Source organism: Triticum aestivum, chromosome 5B (genome assembly GCF_018294505.1).
Source record: "Triticum aestivum cultivar Chinese Spring chromosome 5B, IWGSC CS RefSeq v2.1, whole genome shotgun sequence".
NCBI classification, from domain to species: Eukaryota; Viridiplantae; Streptophyta; class Magnoliopsida; order Poales; family Poaceae; genus Triticum; species Triticum aestivum.
Window position 1 is genome coordinate 21,818,491 of NC_057807.1, and position 16,099 is coordinate 21,834,589.

General features: G+C 44.6%; 1 protein-coding gene and 1 pseudogene across 1 annotated transcript; both read right to left on the minus strand.

Annotated features, from left to right (window-relative positions):
* Positions 1-205: 205 nt before the first annotated feature.
* Positions 206-1,746, minus strand: LOC123115498 (uncharacterized). Its single transcript, XM_044536645.1, has 2 exons — positions 1,357-1,746; positions 206-993 (listed from the first exon to the last, which is right to left on the minus strand). The coding sequence occupies exons 1-2, from the start codon at positions 1,451-1,453 to the stop codon at positions 725-727; spliced, it is 366 nt and encodes a 121-aa protein (XP_044392580.1). The 5' UTR covers positions 1,454-1,746; the 3' UTR covers positions 206-724.
* A 961-nt stretch (positions 1,747-2,707) lies between these two features.
* LOC123114571 (plant cysteine oxidase 1-like) lies at positions 2,708-12,837 on the minus strand (annotated as a pseudogene).
* Positions 12,838-16,099: the final 3,262 nt, after the last annotated feature.

Consider the following 16,099-nt stretch of genomic DNA (forward strand, 5'->3'; position numbering starts at 1 on the left):
AGCTTAGAACATAATTGGTTTGATGCCAACAATTGGCATTGCCAATATTTGGCAAGCCAACATTTGGCAAAATCAGAATTTGCCAAATGTTGGCAACTTTTTGTGAGGTTGAGAAGAAAAGGTGGTAGCCAACCAATCACTAGACAACATTTGGCATTTGCCAAATATTGACATGCCAACTTTTGGCATCAAACCAATCATGCTCTTAATGCAAATCTCACAACAATTTAGTTCACAAAATATATCTCAAATGTGCTCAATTACAATACGAGTAGTCTTACATGAAAGAAGCACAAGTAGAAAATTACATCACTAGGTAACTCTACGTTTTTGCATTGCCATGAAAGCATCAACTATGTCATCTTTGCTTACTTCCATGAACACATCCCGTTTCAATAGATGTCACCAAGCAATCATTCAAGCGATCATCACTCATAGTAGTCCTTAACTTATTTTTCACTAGATTCATGGCTGAAAACACTCTTTCAACACTCGCCGTCGCCGCCGGTAAAATCAATATCAATTTGATGAGTAAGTAGACCAAATCGTAAAGAACATGCTTCTTTGTAGCAACAAGCATAATAGAGAGCTCACCAATATTGTGTGCATATGGTTGGACTGCTTGCTTTGCAATGTATCGTCTCCGAACTTCATCTTGATCATCGACATCATACTCTGAAATAGGAATCCTCTCCCCTGGATCAGGAGGAAGCCTTTGAATATTTTATGGCCTTGCACATGGATGTTGGGGTGATGCCGCTTCATCTTCACTATCACTTTCAATCTTTGCATTGGAATGGAATGCTTCATCTTCAATATCAACTACAATCTCTGCAGAATGGACTAGAGGTGGAGGAAGGACTGCTTCATCTTCAATATTTGACACTATATCTTCATATTCAGGTTGCTCTTCGGCTGCAGCCTTCTTTCTTTTAGAAGCCTCATAATTCCAGAAAAAGGACTTAATGTCACCATTCCTCTTCATCTTCGGTTCTACAATTACATAAAAATAGCACAAAACAAGAATAAGCATCCATACACAATGTATCAATTGTATACAGTACAGGCAAGCAAAAAACGTATACATTCATGTTCATACATCTATACACAATGTCAAATTGAATACAAACATGTTTCAGCTGTAAACAAGTTGACTACACACAAAGCAAACAATCTGTACTAGTGTACTTCATGTTCATCAGTTCATACTTCATACTGTAAGCAAATTGAGTAGTTGACTAAAAAATAGGCACACAATGTTCATTAGTTCATACATCCTAACATCCAGTAAGTACTGCATACATCTGACTGTAAGCAAATTAGAAATTAGCTACAAAATCATTCAAAAGAGCTCACCCACTGACTGAGAACTGGCCGCTGGGACGAGGGCGTCGGTCGGCTGTGAGGATGAGGCGAAGGGTCGGCGGCGGTAGGCCGGTAGTAGCTGCAGCATGTAGCTCCTCCTGCTCGGGAGACCGGACCCAGAATGGCGACAGCGGTCAGGAATCAAGATGGGAGGCGGGCGCCGTCCCGTGCTTGCTCCGACCGAGAAGGCGAACGGCGGCGCGTCGCTACGTTCTGTTGCAAGGAGGCCAGAAGCGGCTGGCGGCGGGACGTCCGGGTGGCTGGTGAAGTGGACTGGCGGAGGCGCCGGTGCGTCCTGGCTGCTGGCGGCGGCGCGGCCTGATGGAAGGAGCCGAGCGCCCGAGCGCAGCGGGATGGATTAGGTTGCTCTGCTGCGCTGCCCCTGACTGCTGCCTCTTCTGGGCTCTGGCTCGCTCAACCGCTCACGCGAAGTGGGTTGGGCCTGTGTTGTTTGATTTGGGCCAAAAATACTATATGGTAAAAAATAATTTCTCAAATATCTGGGTGTGCCACGGCACACCTTGCACACACGCTGGGTACGCCAATGGATGCACGTAAGCTATTTGTTTTTCCTTTTTCCAAAAAAAGAGAGGATAAAAACACATGCATAGTTATTTGTTGTAAATGTGCATTCTGGTGCCATAATCTGTCATACACGCTAAAAACTAGACTTTAGAATTTCAAAAGAAACATTTTTGTTAACCTCTAATATTTGAATACACACTCTTCAAATTCTGGGCCCGCCCCTGCCTATGTATACGCATATATGATTCTTAGGTTTAATACTACCGGCCGGGGGCTACTGACTGTGAGTTTGTGACGCTAAGTTTTGCCAGCGCATTATTATTTCTTGGTGAGAAGCGATGTCAAAATTGGCATCCGGCCTCATCGTTTTCCTCTCGCATGAAGCAAGAAGAAATGCAACCATGCAAGCAAGGCCAAGAATAAGAATATAGAGTGTATGCACGGCGTCTGTTTTCTTCAGCTCAAAAGTAAGAAAATACTAATTGTGTGACGCTAAGTTTTGCCGGCGACATCGGTTGTTCTGCTCTTGCAGAAAGCAAGAAGAAATGCAACCATGCAAGCAAGGCCAAGAATAAGAATATAGAGTGTATGGACGGCGTCGGTTTTCATCAGTTTAAAAGTAAGAATATAGTGTGTATGGACACCGATAACAAAAACAAAAAGAAGTTAGACGTGGACACACACCAAATGTTGAAACGCCAATTCTTTAGTGTGTATAGACGAAATGGAATCCAAACTGCAAACAGAAAAGATTAGAATCAGCTGGTCGATCATCGCACGTACACTTCCGCCACATGCGCAGCCGTCATATACGAATTTAATCAGCCGACCAACAATCAGCAAGGACCTCTGCCACTTGACGGTTTTTCGCAACATCATCTATGTTGTAGAAGTCCACGCTGATTTCACCATGTAGCGTCGCCCAACTGCAAAAAGTAGAACAAAATACTCCACAAAATACTCCATAGAAAAACTAAAATATAGAACAGTGCCTTAATGTTCCTCATTGCTATTTCACCATGAGTGGTTTTCTTCTCTCTCTCTAGGGATATTTTTGGGCCGTATTGTCTTGTTCATCATGTAGGCAAATGGGAGAAATATAGGTGTATCAGGGCCCATAGCCCGGAAATGTGCACAAGATTAAGCCCACTTATTTGGGCTCCATTATCCCTTTTTACGGAATTTGGGCTCCATTTTCTTGTTCATTTCCAAAGGGAAGTATATTAACTTCTTGAGTATTAGCAGAGACACATTGTGCCTCAACCTATACTTTTTGAGGGATTCAACCTATGTTTTTGAATATCTAACATTTTTGATGTATCACGAAACTAGATCATATATCCCTAAGGTTTTGTTGAACTCACAAAAAAGGCGGTTTTACTGAGGCAAACACACATTTAAAAAGATTGGTGGTTTTAGTTGAGCGGCTCCTGAAAGTACGAAGTCCACGCTGCTTGCCCTTGTATGCAAGTTCCACCCCACCTCAACTAAGTTCGCCGACCACGTCGTTTACACCAAAGATTGAGCCCATCATGGCACCCGCTAGGGAAAGTCGAGCGATATGAAGAAATGAATGAACGTAGAGGAGCAATTTGTAAGTTGCGATGAATATGTATGGTGGCCATGAGAGTGGAGAAGTGTTCTTGCTGTCGCTCCACACGGTGGCTCACATCACCAGCCATGGCACACCGATCTCTATCAATTGGAGCTAGGAGGAGGATGTGCCCTGGGATGGCATTCGGGATGGCCACTGTGAGATCATGCTTGCCAACCTCCTCTTCAACTTCAATCTGAAAAACCTATTAAAAATTAAAAATATAAATTTTAAAAATGTTCAGTGTATACGAAAAATAGGTTCATCATATATTAAAAAAGTTACTATATATTTTCAAAATTAGCATGCATTTAAATATTCAATGTATTTCAAAAAATATATTGTGTACACAACAGTATTAATCAGATATTAAACAATTTTTTGACGTGTATTGAAAGGACAAATATTTTTTGAATAGGATTTTGTTTTTAAAAAATAAACCATTGTTAAATATAGGAACATTTTTTGAAGTTCCAACAAAATTCGGACAGACAAACATTTTTTGAACAGGATTTTGTTTACAATTTTTTTTTAAAACTAAACCAGAATAGAATAAATCGGAAAAAGGACATAAAAATTAATAGTAAAATAAGTGAATAAATAAAAGAGAACTGAAAACACACAAACGGAAAACGAGAAAAAATTGTGAACGAAAATACAGAAGCGTGCCGGTGAGCCCCAAACTGGGCCGGTCCACATTGGGCGTCAACTAGCGTTTTACCCATAACCTGGAAATGTGTTCGACACTCGGCCTACTTTAATTTGGGCTGCATTGTTTTGTTCATTTCCAAAGGGAAGTAATATATTAGCTTCTTGAGTATTGACAGAGTTGCCTACAAAAAGAGTATTGGCAGAGACTCCTCTTTTGTTTTCGCTTTTCTTGTAGTTTTCAGTGTTTTTTCTTTTCTTTTTTCTATAAAAAACGTGAACGTTTACTTAATTAATTACGTGGACATCTTTCAGAAACTACGGGTGCATTTTTTAAATTGTATGAATGTTTTAAAAAATATTTATTTTAAAATTCTTTAACTTTTAAAAACTTCATGAAATTTCTAAAATTCACGATTTGTTTTGAATAATTGAATTACTATTTGCCCCATATTATGAACTTAATTAGTATGACTGCAAGATACATTTCCCTTCAACCAATATTTCTTAATATCTAACCATTTGAGGCGGTTTTTATGACACTGTTAAACCTATAAAAAGATGACTTTGGCCAAATAAGCAGATGATATCATGACAAAAAAAAGGTAGAGAAATTTAGAGAATCATATTATTTAAATTAATAAAAGTAAAAGTTTTAAAAGTCGAAAGGACAAGTAGTCCATGAGATATGTGGAAACATGTATGTAAATTCAAAGAATCATATTATTTGAACTTTTTAAAAATTGAAAATCCAAGTAGTCCAAGAGATATGTGGAAACAGTTGGAAAATAAAAAATCATATTATTTTAAAAAATAAAAAATGAAAGTTTTGAAAAAATTGAAAGCCCAAGTAGTGTGAGAAATATGGGGAAACAGGAACGTATAAGAATCTCAAATTCCATAAAGAATTGGGCGGAGCATGCAACATTTTTAACCAAAAAGAGAGGGGAATATAGAGGCCAAGTAGAAGTGAAATATACGGATGATCTATGCATTGACAAAGATCAACAAGGGACTGGACAAAGTCCACACACACACACAGCTGCTGCAAAAGCAGGCAGGCAAGCACTCTTACATGATAAACTGCCATCACTCACTGAGACATCATGCACAAACTGAAACCTATGCTCACGGCTGAAGCAGCTAGCTTTGCTGCTATAGTCACACGGCAAACGATTCTGACATCATCTTGTTTGAGTTGGGGTTTGAGTTGCTCAACCTCTTTCAGCCACGCGAGGCGCCGGCCTTCTTGCTCATTGCTGGTCAGTGTCCCTAGAAGAGGAGACAAATCAGTTAACCTTGGATTACACCAGTGTAATCAGCTAGCTGTAAACATAGTTAATTAGCAAAAGCATCATCGGTCATCACGATGATTACCGACCAATGTTCAAGCCTTGAAGGAGCCCTAAATATCTTCAGAAATCTAATCCAGATAATTAACATCATGATCATGGACGGCTAGTGTCGTTCATAACATGGTTTATGTCGAAGTGGTTTCCACATCCCGCGCTTCTAAAACCCACAGGGGCTTAAACCGTGTGCTTACACTATTAATTAAGAGAGTTAATCATGTCCACGGATGCAAATGGAGCGTGTACCATAAACAAAGATAGATACTACCTATAGGCTGCAGGTTGTTACTTAACTAACCAGTGGCGGAGCTAGGAATTAAAGATTAGAGGGGCAAATTACACAAACTTTGGATGACAGGGGCCAAACTACTCTAATGCATGTATTATTCTCTAATTTTTGCACTGTTCATTGCTATATTCGTAGCAAATCAGGTAGGGAGGGCCAGGGCCCCTGCTGGTCCCCTGTCTCCGCCACTGTAACTAACAGACCTCTCTCCACATTCAGTGGGCTGCTCACAAGGCAAACCACTGTTTTTGATGGTGCAAAATACTATAATATGAGCTCATGCATTCCAAGTTGCATGCATGCTTATTCAGAACCACTAGCTTTTTTTTTCATCATTTCATTCAAAACTACCCCCCGTCCCATAATATAAGAATGTTTTTGACACTACACTACACTAGTGTAAAAAACGTTCTTGTATTATGGGACAGAGGGAGTACTAGCTAGTAGCAAGTCAATGCATGATCATGATGCTAATTATCTGGATTAGATTAATTTCTGAGATCAAGAATGCCAACAACTTACTGAGATGATGGGAGGAGTAGGGGACATCCGCGTAGTAGGTGCAATCCCGTTCCTCTATGGAGTAAGGGGGGCCAAGGATGTCGAGGATGGCGCATGGCGCGATGGCCGTGAACCGGTGCATATTGCCTCCCGCCGTCGGGTAGAGGACCGACGTGTCGCACGGAGCGGTGAAGAGATCATCCACGACCAGCTCCGCCAACCTCACTGCAAGCAAAAGCAATCAAGCCCCAACGTGTTATTGTGGACAGCAAATCTGCATGGAAATTGTACTAGGTAGAATGGCTCGGAAGCTCACGTTGATCGTCGGGCGATGAGCCGGCTTGTAAGACAATAGGCTTTGGGGGGAACCGGCACAACCCTCTAGGGATGGCCTATCACATATATATATAATGAGGTGGTATACAACGTTACAATATACACATGTAAATACAGTCTAACACCCTCCCTCAATCTTAGCCACTTTCTAATGAATCTAGAAGGGTAAGATTGCGCCTGCAAGTCTCAAACTGTGGCAAAGGCAATGGCTTGGTGAAGATGTCAGCAAGTTGATCCTTGGAAGAAATAAACTTGATCTGTAGTTGCTTCTGAGAGACACGTTCACGCACAAAGTGATAGTCAACTTCAATGTGTTTCGTTCGGGCATGGAATACCGGATTTGCAGAAAAGTATGTAGCACCGATGTTATCACACCAAAGAACAGGAGGCTGTGATTGGGGTATACTTAACTCCTGAAGCAAGGACTGTACCCAGATAATCTCTGATGTGGCATTGGCCACAGCCTTATACTCAGCCTCAGTACTGCTACGCGAGACAGTAGCCTGTTTCCGAGCACTCCAGGCAATCAGGTTAGAGCCAAAGAAGACAGCATAACCCCCTGTGGATCGCCTGTCATCCGGATTGCCAGCCCAGTCTGCATCAGAATATGCTGAAAGACAACCAGAGTCAGACGGCCGAATATGCAAACCATGAGCCACCGTGAAACGAATATAGCGCAAAATCCGCTTAACAGCAGACCAATGAGTGTCACGGGGTGACTGCAGATACTGGCAGACCCGGTTAACAGCATAGGAAATGTCTGGTCGCGTGATCGTCAAGTACTGGAGCCCACCAACAATACTCCGGTACTCGGTCGCATCAGAAGAAGAAAGAAGCACACCATCAACAGCATTGAGCTTATCAGTGGTAGACATGGGTGTAGTCGTCGGTTTGAACTTAAGCATCCCAGCTCGCTGCAACAAATCCAGAGAGTACTTCTTCTGCGTCATAACAAGGCCAGCAGCACGAGAAGTAACCTCCACACCAAGAAAGTAATGAAGCTTCCCAAGGTCCTTGACCGCAAAATCAGCACCAAGTGAGCGAACAAGCGCAGTAGCAGCCGACTGAGAGGAGCTGACCAAAATGATATCATCTACATAGACCAACAAGTACATAGTAACCTCAGGCCTTTGAAGAAGAAACAATGAGGAGTCAGCAGTTGATGATGCAAAACCATGAGCACGAAGAGCCATTGCAAGACGAGCATGCCAAGCACGAGGAGCCTGCTTCAGACCATAAATTGCCTTGGACAGACGACAGAGATGATTAGGGCGATCCGGATCAGAGAAACCCGGAGGCTGGCGCATGTAAACCTCCTCCGCCAAGACACCATGAAGAAAAGCATTTTGAACATCAAGCTGACGAAGAAACCAACCTCGAGTAACAGCCAGAGAGAGAAGAAGTCTGATGGTAGTAGGCTTGACCACTGGACTGAAAGTGTCTTCATAGTCAAGTCCAAAATGCTGTCGAAAACCACGAGCAACCAGACGAGCCTTATAGCGCTCAATGGACCCATCAGAATGCTTCTTCACTTTGAAAACCCATTTGGAATCAATGACATTTACCCGTGATTGTGGAGGAACAAGAGTCCATGTCTGATTGCGAAGAAGCGCTTGATACTCCTGCTCCATGGCCTCTCTCCAATGAGGAATGCGCATAGCAGCTTGATACGTGCGTGGCTCAGAGGATGGATCTGCGAGAGCAGCAGACATGCACGCCGCTAACCAAGCAACTGTGCCATCGTGACGTTGCTTAGGCTGAAAAATGCCACTCCGACTGCGCGTATGTGGACGTAGAGCAGCAGCAGGAGCCGGCGGAGGCGAAGGTGACGGAGACGTGACGGTCGCCGGAGATGCAGGAATCACCTCAGGCGAGCTCGGGACAGACGACTCCGGGCTGCATGGCGAAGACTGGCCCGACGACAGGGGCTCAGAGGCCATGGGCGAACCGAGGGTGGGCGAGGCCAGCTCCGGTGACACCGGCCCAGACGGCCTTGGCGAGGCGAGAGCAGGCGAGGCCGGCCCTGGTGAGAAGGGCCCAGACACCCTGGGCGAGGCAGGGGCGGGCGAGGCCAGGCCTGGTGATGACTGCCCCGACGCCCTGGGCGAGACGGGGACCGAGGAGGCCGGCCCAGTCGGCGGGGTTGCAGGGCGCGACGATGGCGAAGGCAGCCCAGAAGCCAGAGGCGACCGGGCCAGGACGTCGATCGGCCGTGCATGAGCACGGAAACCGAGGCCATGCAGGGGCGCCATGTGCTCCTCATGCACAACAGAAGGTGCCGAGGATGAAGGCGATGGCGACGAAGAGGAAGATGGCGCTTCCAGAATCTCCAAACGAGCCCCACGACCAGTGCCTGCACCATGGTTAGGCAACAATAGAGGAGAATATGCAACATCATCAAATTGGTCAGAAGCAACAGAGGATGAATGCATGACAGGTGGCTCGGTAGTGGACACAGGGAGTTTGGCAAAGGGAAAAACATGCTCATCAAACACAACATCCCGAGAGATGTAGACACGATTAGTGGGAACATGAAGACATTTGTATCCTTTATGAAGAGAGCTATAACCAAGAAAAACACACTTCTTGGAACGAAACTCGAGCTTACGCTTGTTATATGGACGGAGATGGGGCCAGCAAGCACACCCAAACACCTTGAGAAAGGTGTAGTCCGGTTGTTCATTAAGGAGAACTTCAATGGGAGTCTTCATATTCAAAACACGAGTGGGAGTACGATTGATGAGAAAACATGCAGTGGTGAAAGCATCACTCCAAAAATGAAACGGAACAGATGCATGGGCCAAAAGAGTTAGACCAGCTTCAACAATGTGACGATGCTTACGTTCTACTGAACCATTCTACTGATGTGTATGTGGACATGCTAAACGGTGAGTGATCCCAAGCGACTGAAAGAAGGAGTTGAGGTTGCGATACTCGCCACCCCAGTCCGACTGAACATGAACAATTTTGTGCTTGAGAAGGCGTTCAACATGTTTTTGGAAACTGAACAAAAATGTCAAACACATCAGATTTACGTTTGATAAGATAAAGCCAGGTAAAGCGGCTGTAAGCATCAACAAAACTGATATAATAATTATGACCACTAACAGAAGTCTGAGCAGGACCCCATACATCTGAAAACACAAGTTCTAAAGGATGTTTCACCTCACGACTGGACTCCGAAAAAGGAAGTTGATGACTCTTCCCCTGCTGACAAGCATCACACACTGCTACATCTTTATTACTAGACACACTAGGAAGCTCATGACGACGCAAAACATGCCGGACAATAGGTGTGGCCGGGTGACCAAGACGAGCATGCCACTGTGACGGAGATACCCGAACTCCACTAAAGACGCGAGCGACGCCAGGATGCTCCAGACGATAGAGACCTTGGCAGAGCCGCCCACTAAGAAGAATGTCCCTCGTGCCCCGATCCTTAATAAAAAGATCAAAAGGATGAAATTCACAAAGCACATTATTATCACGAGTGAGTTTAGGAACTGAAAGAAGATTACGTGTCACAGATGGAACTCGAAGAACATTGCGAAGTTGAAGACTCCTATTGGCATGTCTAGTGAGAAGTGATGCTTGACCAATATGAGAGATGTGCATACCTGCTCCATTGGCGGTGTGGATCTTGTCGGAGCCATGGTAGGGTTCACGAGTGTGAAGCTTCCCCATCTCACTGGTCAGGTGCTCTGTCGCCCCAGAGTCCATGTACCAGTGGGGATCAATGGAGTAGGACTGAGTGTGTCCCTGTGGCTTCTGCGGCGGCGGACGATCAGCCATGGCGACCTGGCGAGCAAAGTTGCGTGTATCCTTCCCGTCATTGCCAAGACCAAGAAAACCCCGCTGGAAGCGCTTGTGACACTTCGAGGCCCAGTGCCCATCGCGACCACAAAGCTGGCACACACGGGGACCGCCAGCCCCTGGTAGCGTCGCAGTAGGAGGAGGGGCCGAGGCGGGTGGTGGTGACTGCCCCGAAGGAGCCCTGGATGAAGCAGAGGAGCGACCACCCTTGGTGGCGGCGTTTGCCGAGAGGGCGCCGTTGCCCCTGGATCGGCGCGTCTCGACTCGTTGCTCAGTAAGCAGGAGGCGTGAAAAGACCTCGTGTGCTGGCATGGGCGTGGAGTTGCCCCTCTCATTGATGATCTCGACTAGGGCGTCATACTCCTCATCAAGACCATTGACAATAAACGAGTTGAACTCGGAGTCGGTGAGGGGCTGTCCAATGGAGGCCAGCGTGTCGGCGAGACTCTTGACTTTGTTGTAGAACTCAGTGGCGGTGGAGTCAAGCTTCTGACACTCCCCAAGTTGGCGACGGAGCCCAGATACACGAGCCTGCGACTGTGCCGCAAACGAGCGCTCAAGAATAGTCCATGCCTCGTGGGACGTCTTGGCGAAGACAACAAGCCCAGCAACGGCCGGAGAGAGCGACCCCTGGATGGAGGAGAGGTTCGCCTGATCCTGCCCTGTCCAGACACGGTGAGCCGGATTATAGACCGGACCATGCACGCTGTCAACCAGCGCAGGAGGGCAAGGGAGAGAGCCGTCGACATAGCCAAGCAGGTAGTGACTCCCAAGAAGCGGAAGAACCTGCGCGCGCCAGAAGATGTAATTGTCCGACGACAACTTGATGGTGATGAGATGGCCGAAGTGAAACGGCGGCGGCGGCTGCGATCCCATCGAGGAGACTGGCTGAGGTGAGAACACCGTGGAGACAGTCGGAGGGGCAGCCGGCGCGGTGACAAAGGGCGCGATGGCCGCGGTTGACGCCGCGAAGCCTGCCAGCGCGACGTCCTCCGCCACCAGCGGCGCAGTGGCCGAGGGCGCGACAGCCGCTGTTGACGGGGCGGCGGTGGTGTGAGCCACAAGCGCCTGCCCGGGCGAAGTAGCAGCCGGCGGGAGCGCGAAGAGGGAGCCGACGCTCCGTGTCCCGATCGGCGCCTGAAGGGAGGCGGCATCCAGCGGCCTCGAGAGAAGTGCCGCGAGGGAGGCCGGCATAAAACCGGTGGCGGTGGAGCCGGACGCAGCGGCGGACGTCATAGCAGTCGGGCGACGGCGGCGGCGAGCGCGGCGGCGGCGGCGGTGGCGGCGGCGGCGGCGGTTTAGGGTTTTTAGGCGGAAGCGGACGTAACCTAGCATGATACCATGTAAGACAATAGGCTTTGGGGGGAACCGGCACAACCCTCTAGGGGTGGCCTATCACATATATATATAATGAGGTGGTATACAACGTTACAATATACACATGTAAATACAGTCTAACACGGCTAGATCATCGGGATCAGTCGAGTCATACGACTTTATGTGCATCGATCCGATGAGCAGCTTGCTGAACACGGTCATCCCGGGGTGATTGTGTAGAGGGATGACCGCATTTTGCGGCAGGTACAAGATGACCATCTGTGAAGAAGCAAGAAAAAGAAATGTCAGCAACTACGTACTAGTGATTAATTTTACATACTACTCCCTCTGATCGTAAATATTTGTCATTTCATTTTTACATACTACTCCTTTCGATCTTAAATATTTGTCATTTCACTAAGTGACTACATATAGAGCAAAATGAGTGAATCCACACTTTAAAATATGTCTATATACATCCGTATGTGATAGTTCATTTGAAATCACTTGCAAAATTAAGATTGGACATGCTGATTTTTTTGCTTACTGAGAAATTGTCAGATTCGTATATGGTGGTGTGTGTGATGGTTGGGTTCCCTGGGGCCGCATTATCTATAGTCCTGAAGAACCTCATGCCTGGGCTCAGGCCGACGTCCTCTGGCCTCATTCCGTCTGCAGATAGAGATAACCAGAATTCAGTCATCAATCCAGAACACATCATCTTGAGTCAGTCGGTCAGTTTGCGGATCCACAGCATTTGAAATTTTGAACACGCGGAACATGGAGGAGCGAGGGGTGCGCGTGTACCGAGCATGGCCCGGAGCAGGGCGACCTCGTGTGGCGCGGGCACGGTGCCGGGGCCCCTGAAGACGGCGCGGCAGGCCCGGAAGAGACGCTGCAGCGCCGTCGGCGGCTGCGGCTGCGCACGTCTCCTCGCTTGCCGCGGCCTGCCCCCTCTGGTCTTGGCCGCCAGCACCCGCCTCCGCTTGGCCCTCGCCACGTCCAGCCCCGCCGCATCGGCGCCCATCGGTCGGTATCACTATCACCAGCAGCGCACGCCTCGGAAGGAAGGAAGAAAGAAGGAACAGATGAGATCAGACTCAGGGGAGGAGCAAAGGTGGTGGTAGGGGAAGGAGGAGAGGAGCGGCTGGGATATTTGTGCATGCGACTGTGCAGGTGGGAAAGAAGCAAAACCATGGGCTCGACGACCGCCAGCTGCCAGCGAGCGAATCCACGGACGGTTCGACGCCTTTCGGTTGACGCTGTTTCGGACGGATCGGTGCAAAGGAAACCACCTGCGTACGTCGGGACCAAACTAGAGTAGAATGGAGAATTCCGGTGTCCCTCTCTCAAACGGTGCTGGTACGTAACGGTCAAACATTCACACCATCATGAATCGTGCAGCTGAAGGTCCACACCTCCACATCAGTTGTATATCTTTTTTTTTGCGTATGGCATCAGTTGTATATCTAACAACCCACCTATAGCGAACCAACCTAGGGTTGGATGGTTAGAAAAAGAGTCATACCCACTGCCCATCAGAGTTCAATTCTCAAACTTACATTGGTGCTCGTTTTTTTTTCTGGGTTTATTCCAGGCCTTTCGGCGATGTGTTTTCAGTGAGAGGGAACGTTCCCGTCGACTACGAAGGCATCTGTGGCTACTTCGACTTCGTCAATCTCAAAATCTAGCGGCATGGTCTTTAGAAAAAGAACGGTATTGGATATGTTCTAACCGTGTTTAAATTCTGATGCCCCAATCAATTTAAATAAATAAAATAAATTTTGAAAAAAATGGATTCATTTAATTTTCCTTGAAAATAAGTGAAGCGATAATTTCATATGCATTCAAAGTGAAATAAAAATAATAAAATAGCATATTCAGTTTCACATATGAATTGAGACGGTTTTGATGAATGATATCGGTATTGTTGTGTTCCGAGACTGATGTTTTGGTTACTGAAATGGATACGGTTGTTGTTATTGAAACGGATAACATTTATTGCCATTGAAATGCTCATTTAAAAAAAAATCAGCCTTTTGAAGACATTGAATGTGTGTTTTGAAATGAGTTGAATTATTTTTCTAAATTGAGTGAAATCTTTTTGCAAAAAATTAGTGCACTCGGTATTTTGAAATGAGTGAAATTTGTTTTTTAAAATGAGTGAAATCACTCTTTTGAAATAGTTGAAAATTTGAAGTCACCTTTTAAATGGAAATTAGAAGGTAAATTCTTGATATCTTCAGCTTTAATACCTTTTTTCTTAGGATATTTCTTGGCTTCTTTCATATCTTCTGGACTTAAAAAACGCATGCATCTCTTCTTTAGAGTAGGTGCTAATGAGGCTCGGTAACATTCTAATCATTATAATCACTATGATTCTTTGTTATATTATCCAATAATTCGTTAGCTTCGTTGAATGTCCTTTCACTAAGAATTCTCCCTGCACCGTTGTCTATGTGTGTCCTAGATTCAAGGGTTATAGCGCTATAGAATATATCAACCATCTCATTTTTCTTGGTAGGATGATTAGGAGCATTCCTTTCCAACTCACAAAACATCCCCTAACCTTGCGGGGGACTCTCTTCCTCAATTTGGGTAAAGTTATAAATATCCTACAAAACTGATTATCTCGTATGCAAAGAAAAATATGTATCCATAAAAGCACTAACAAATTCTTACAAACTAGTAATGCTTCTAGTCATCGTGTTATTATACCAAGCTTTAGCGCCATCTTTAAGGGAAAAAGGGAAAAGGTAACTTGGGTTCATATCTTTCTTAGAAAAAAAATTAGCAATGGAAAGCATCTTACTGAAATGATCAAGAGCTTTTCCATTTTTATAACTATGGAAAGCATCGGATTCAACCAAAGTAATTATTTCTGGATGAACAAAAAATTATAAGCCTCATTTTTAATGTATATAGGAGAAGCACAAAAATCATCTTGAATTAAAAACATGTCTCCTAAAGACCCACTATTAAATAGTTCAAAAACAGCATCAACACCATCCTCAGGATTTACTGTAATAAAGACTCTACCAAAAATTTCATCAAGTTCATTGGGTGTCCTATCAGAAATTACTAGACTAGGTATAGTTCTCGTAAAAGGTGTAGCAGGTGATTCATCAAGATTATAAGAATTTTCAAATTCTTTATCTTTTGCAATATGAACATCTGAAAATTATCCAGGTGGAACAGTATCATCAAGTCAAGAGGCAGCATTATCACCAATTTCATGAGAGGCAATATCAACTACTACATGTGATGTTCTAGATTGTGTGTCATGTGTATGTGAAGCTGGTTGTGGGCTTGTGGTGATGGTGAAGTCACAGTTTGACTTAAATTAGTCGGTGAATCAAGAGCAGCAATAGTACATAAGTTTGTTGAAAATTCACAAGAGCACTCATCCTCGCCTGCTCACGGTATTGTGTACCGTCCTTTTCAAGTAGACCCGACACAATAACGTTAGTGGGCCAGAGAACGATTTAATGTTTCATTAAGTTACCCAGCACGGCCTCCGTAACCGCGAGAGCTATTTCTTGCTTTAAGCAAGCCGATCGCTCGCGCTCGTAACTGGGCCGGCTCACTCGTGAATGCTAAAATTATAATAAGTGAAGGAAACTATAGGAGAATCGTGACGCGCACGCAACTAGACTGGTCCACTCGTGAACGCTAAAATTATAATAAGCGAAAAAGGGAGATAACATGGGATTTGATGCCAGGTCTCCCCAACGGTAGACTATTGTGCTAGCCAACGAGCTAGCATCCAACTTATCAGACAATACTATGCCGCGAACTACTTGAGGTAAAACAAGCGAGATTTTCACTAGTTTTCCCTGGTTACTCAGTTTTTCTTTTTTTCCTTTTCTTTTTGGTTCATTTTTATTCGCTTTTCACCGGGTTATTTCTCAAATTTTTTGTTTGGTTTTTTCTTCTCCATTTTTTGTCTTTTGTTTTTTCTTATGTTTGTTTCCATTTTCACTCTATATTATTGTATATGTCAAAAAACACTTTTAATAAATGATCAACATTTTTTGTATACATGTTCAACATTATCTGAATGATTATTTGACATTTTTCAAATACTTGTTAAACATTTTCATACTCTTTCAACATTTTTTCAAATACTTGTTCAACATTTCTTAAATACTTGTTCAAAATTTTCAAATATTTTGTTCCGCATTTTTTATATACTTGTTCAACATTTTGTAATAATTATTTGACATATTTCAAATACATTTTTAAGATTTTAATACTTATTCAATATTTTTCAAATACTTTTTCAGCATTTTGAATTTTTTTCAACATTTGAAATACATATTCAACATTTTTAATACTTATTCAACATTTTACAAATTCTTG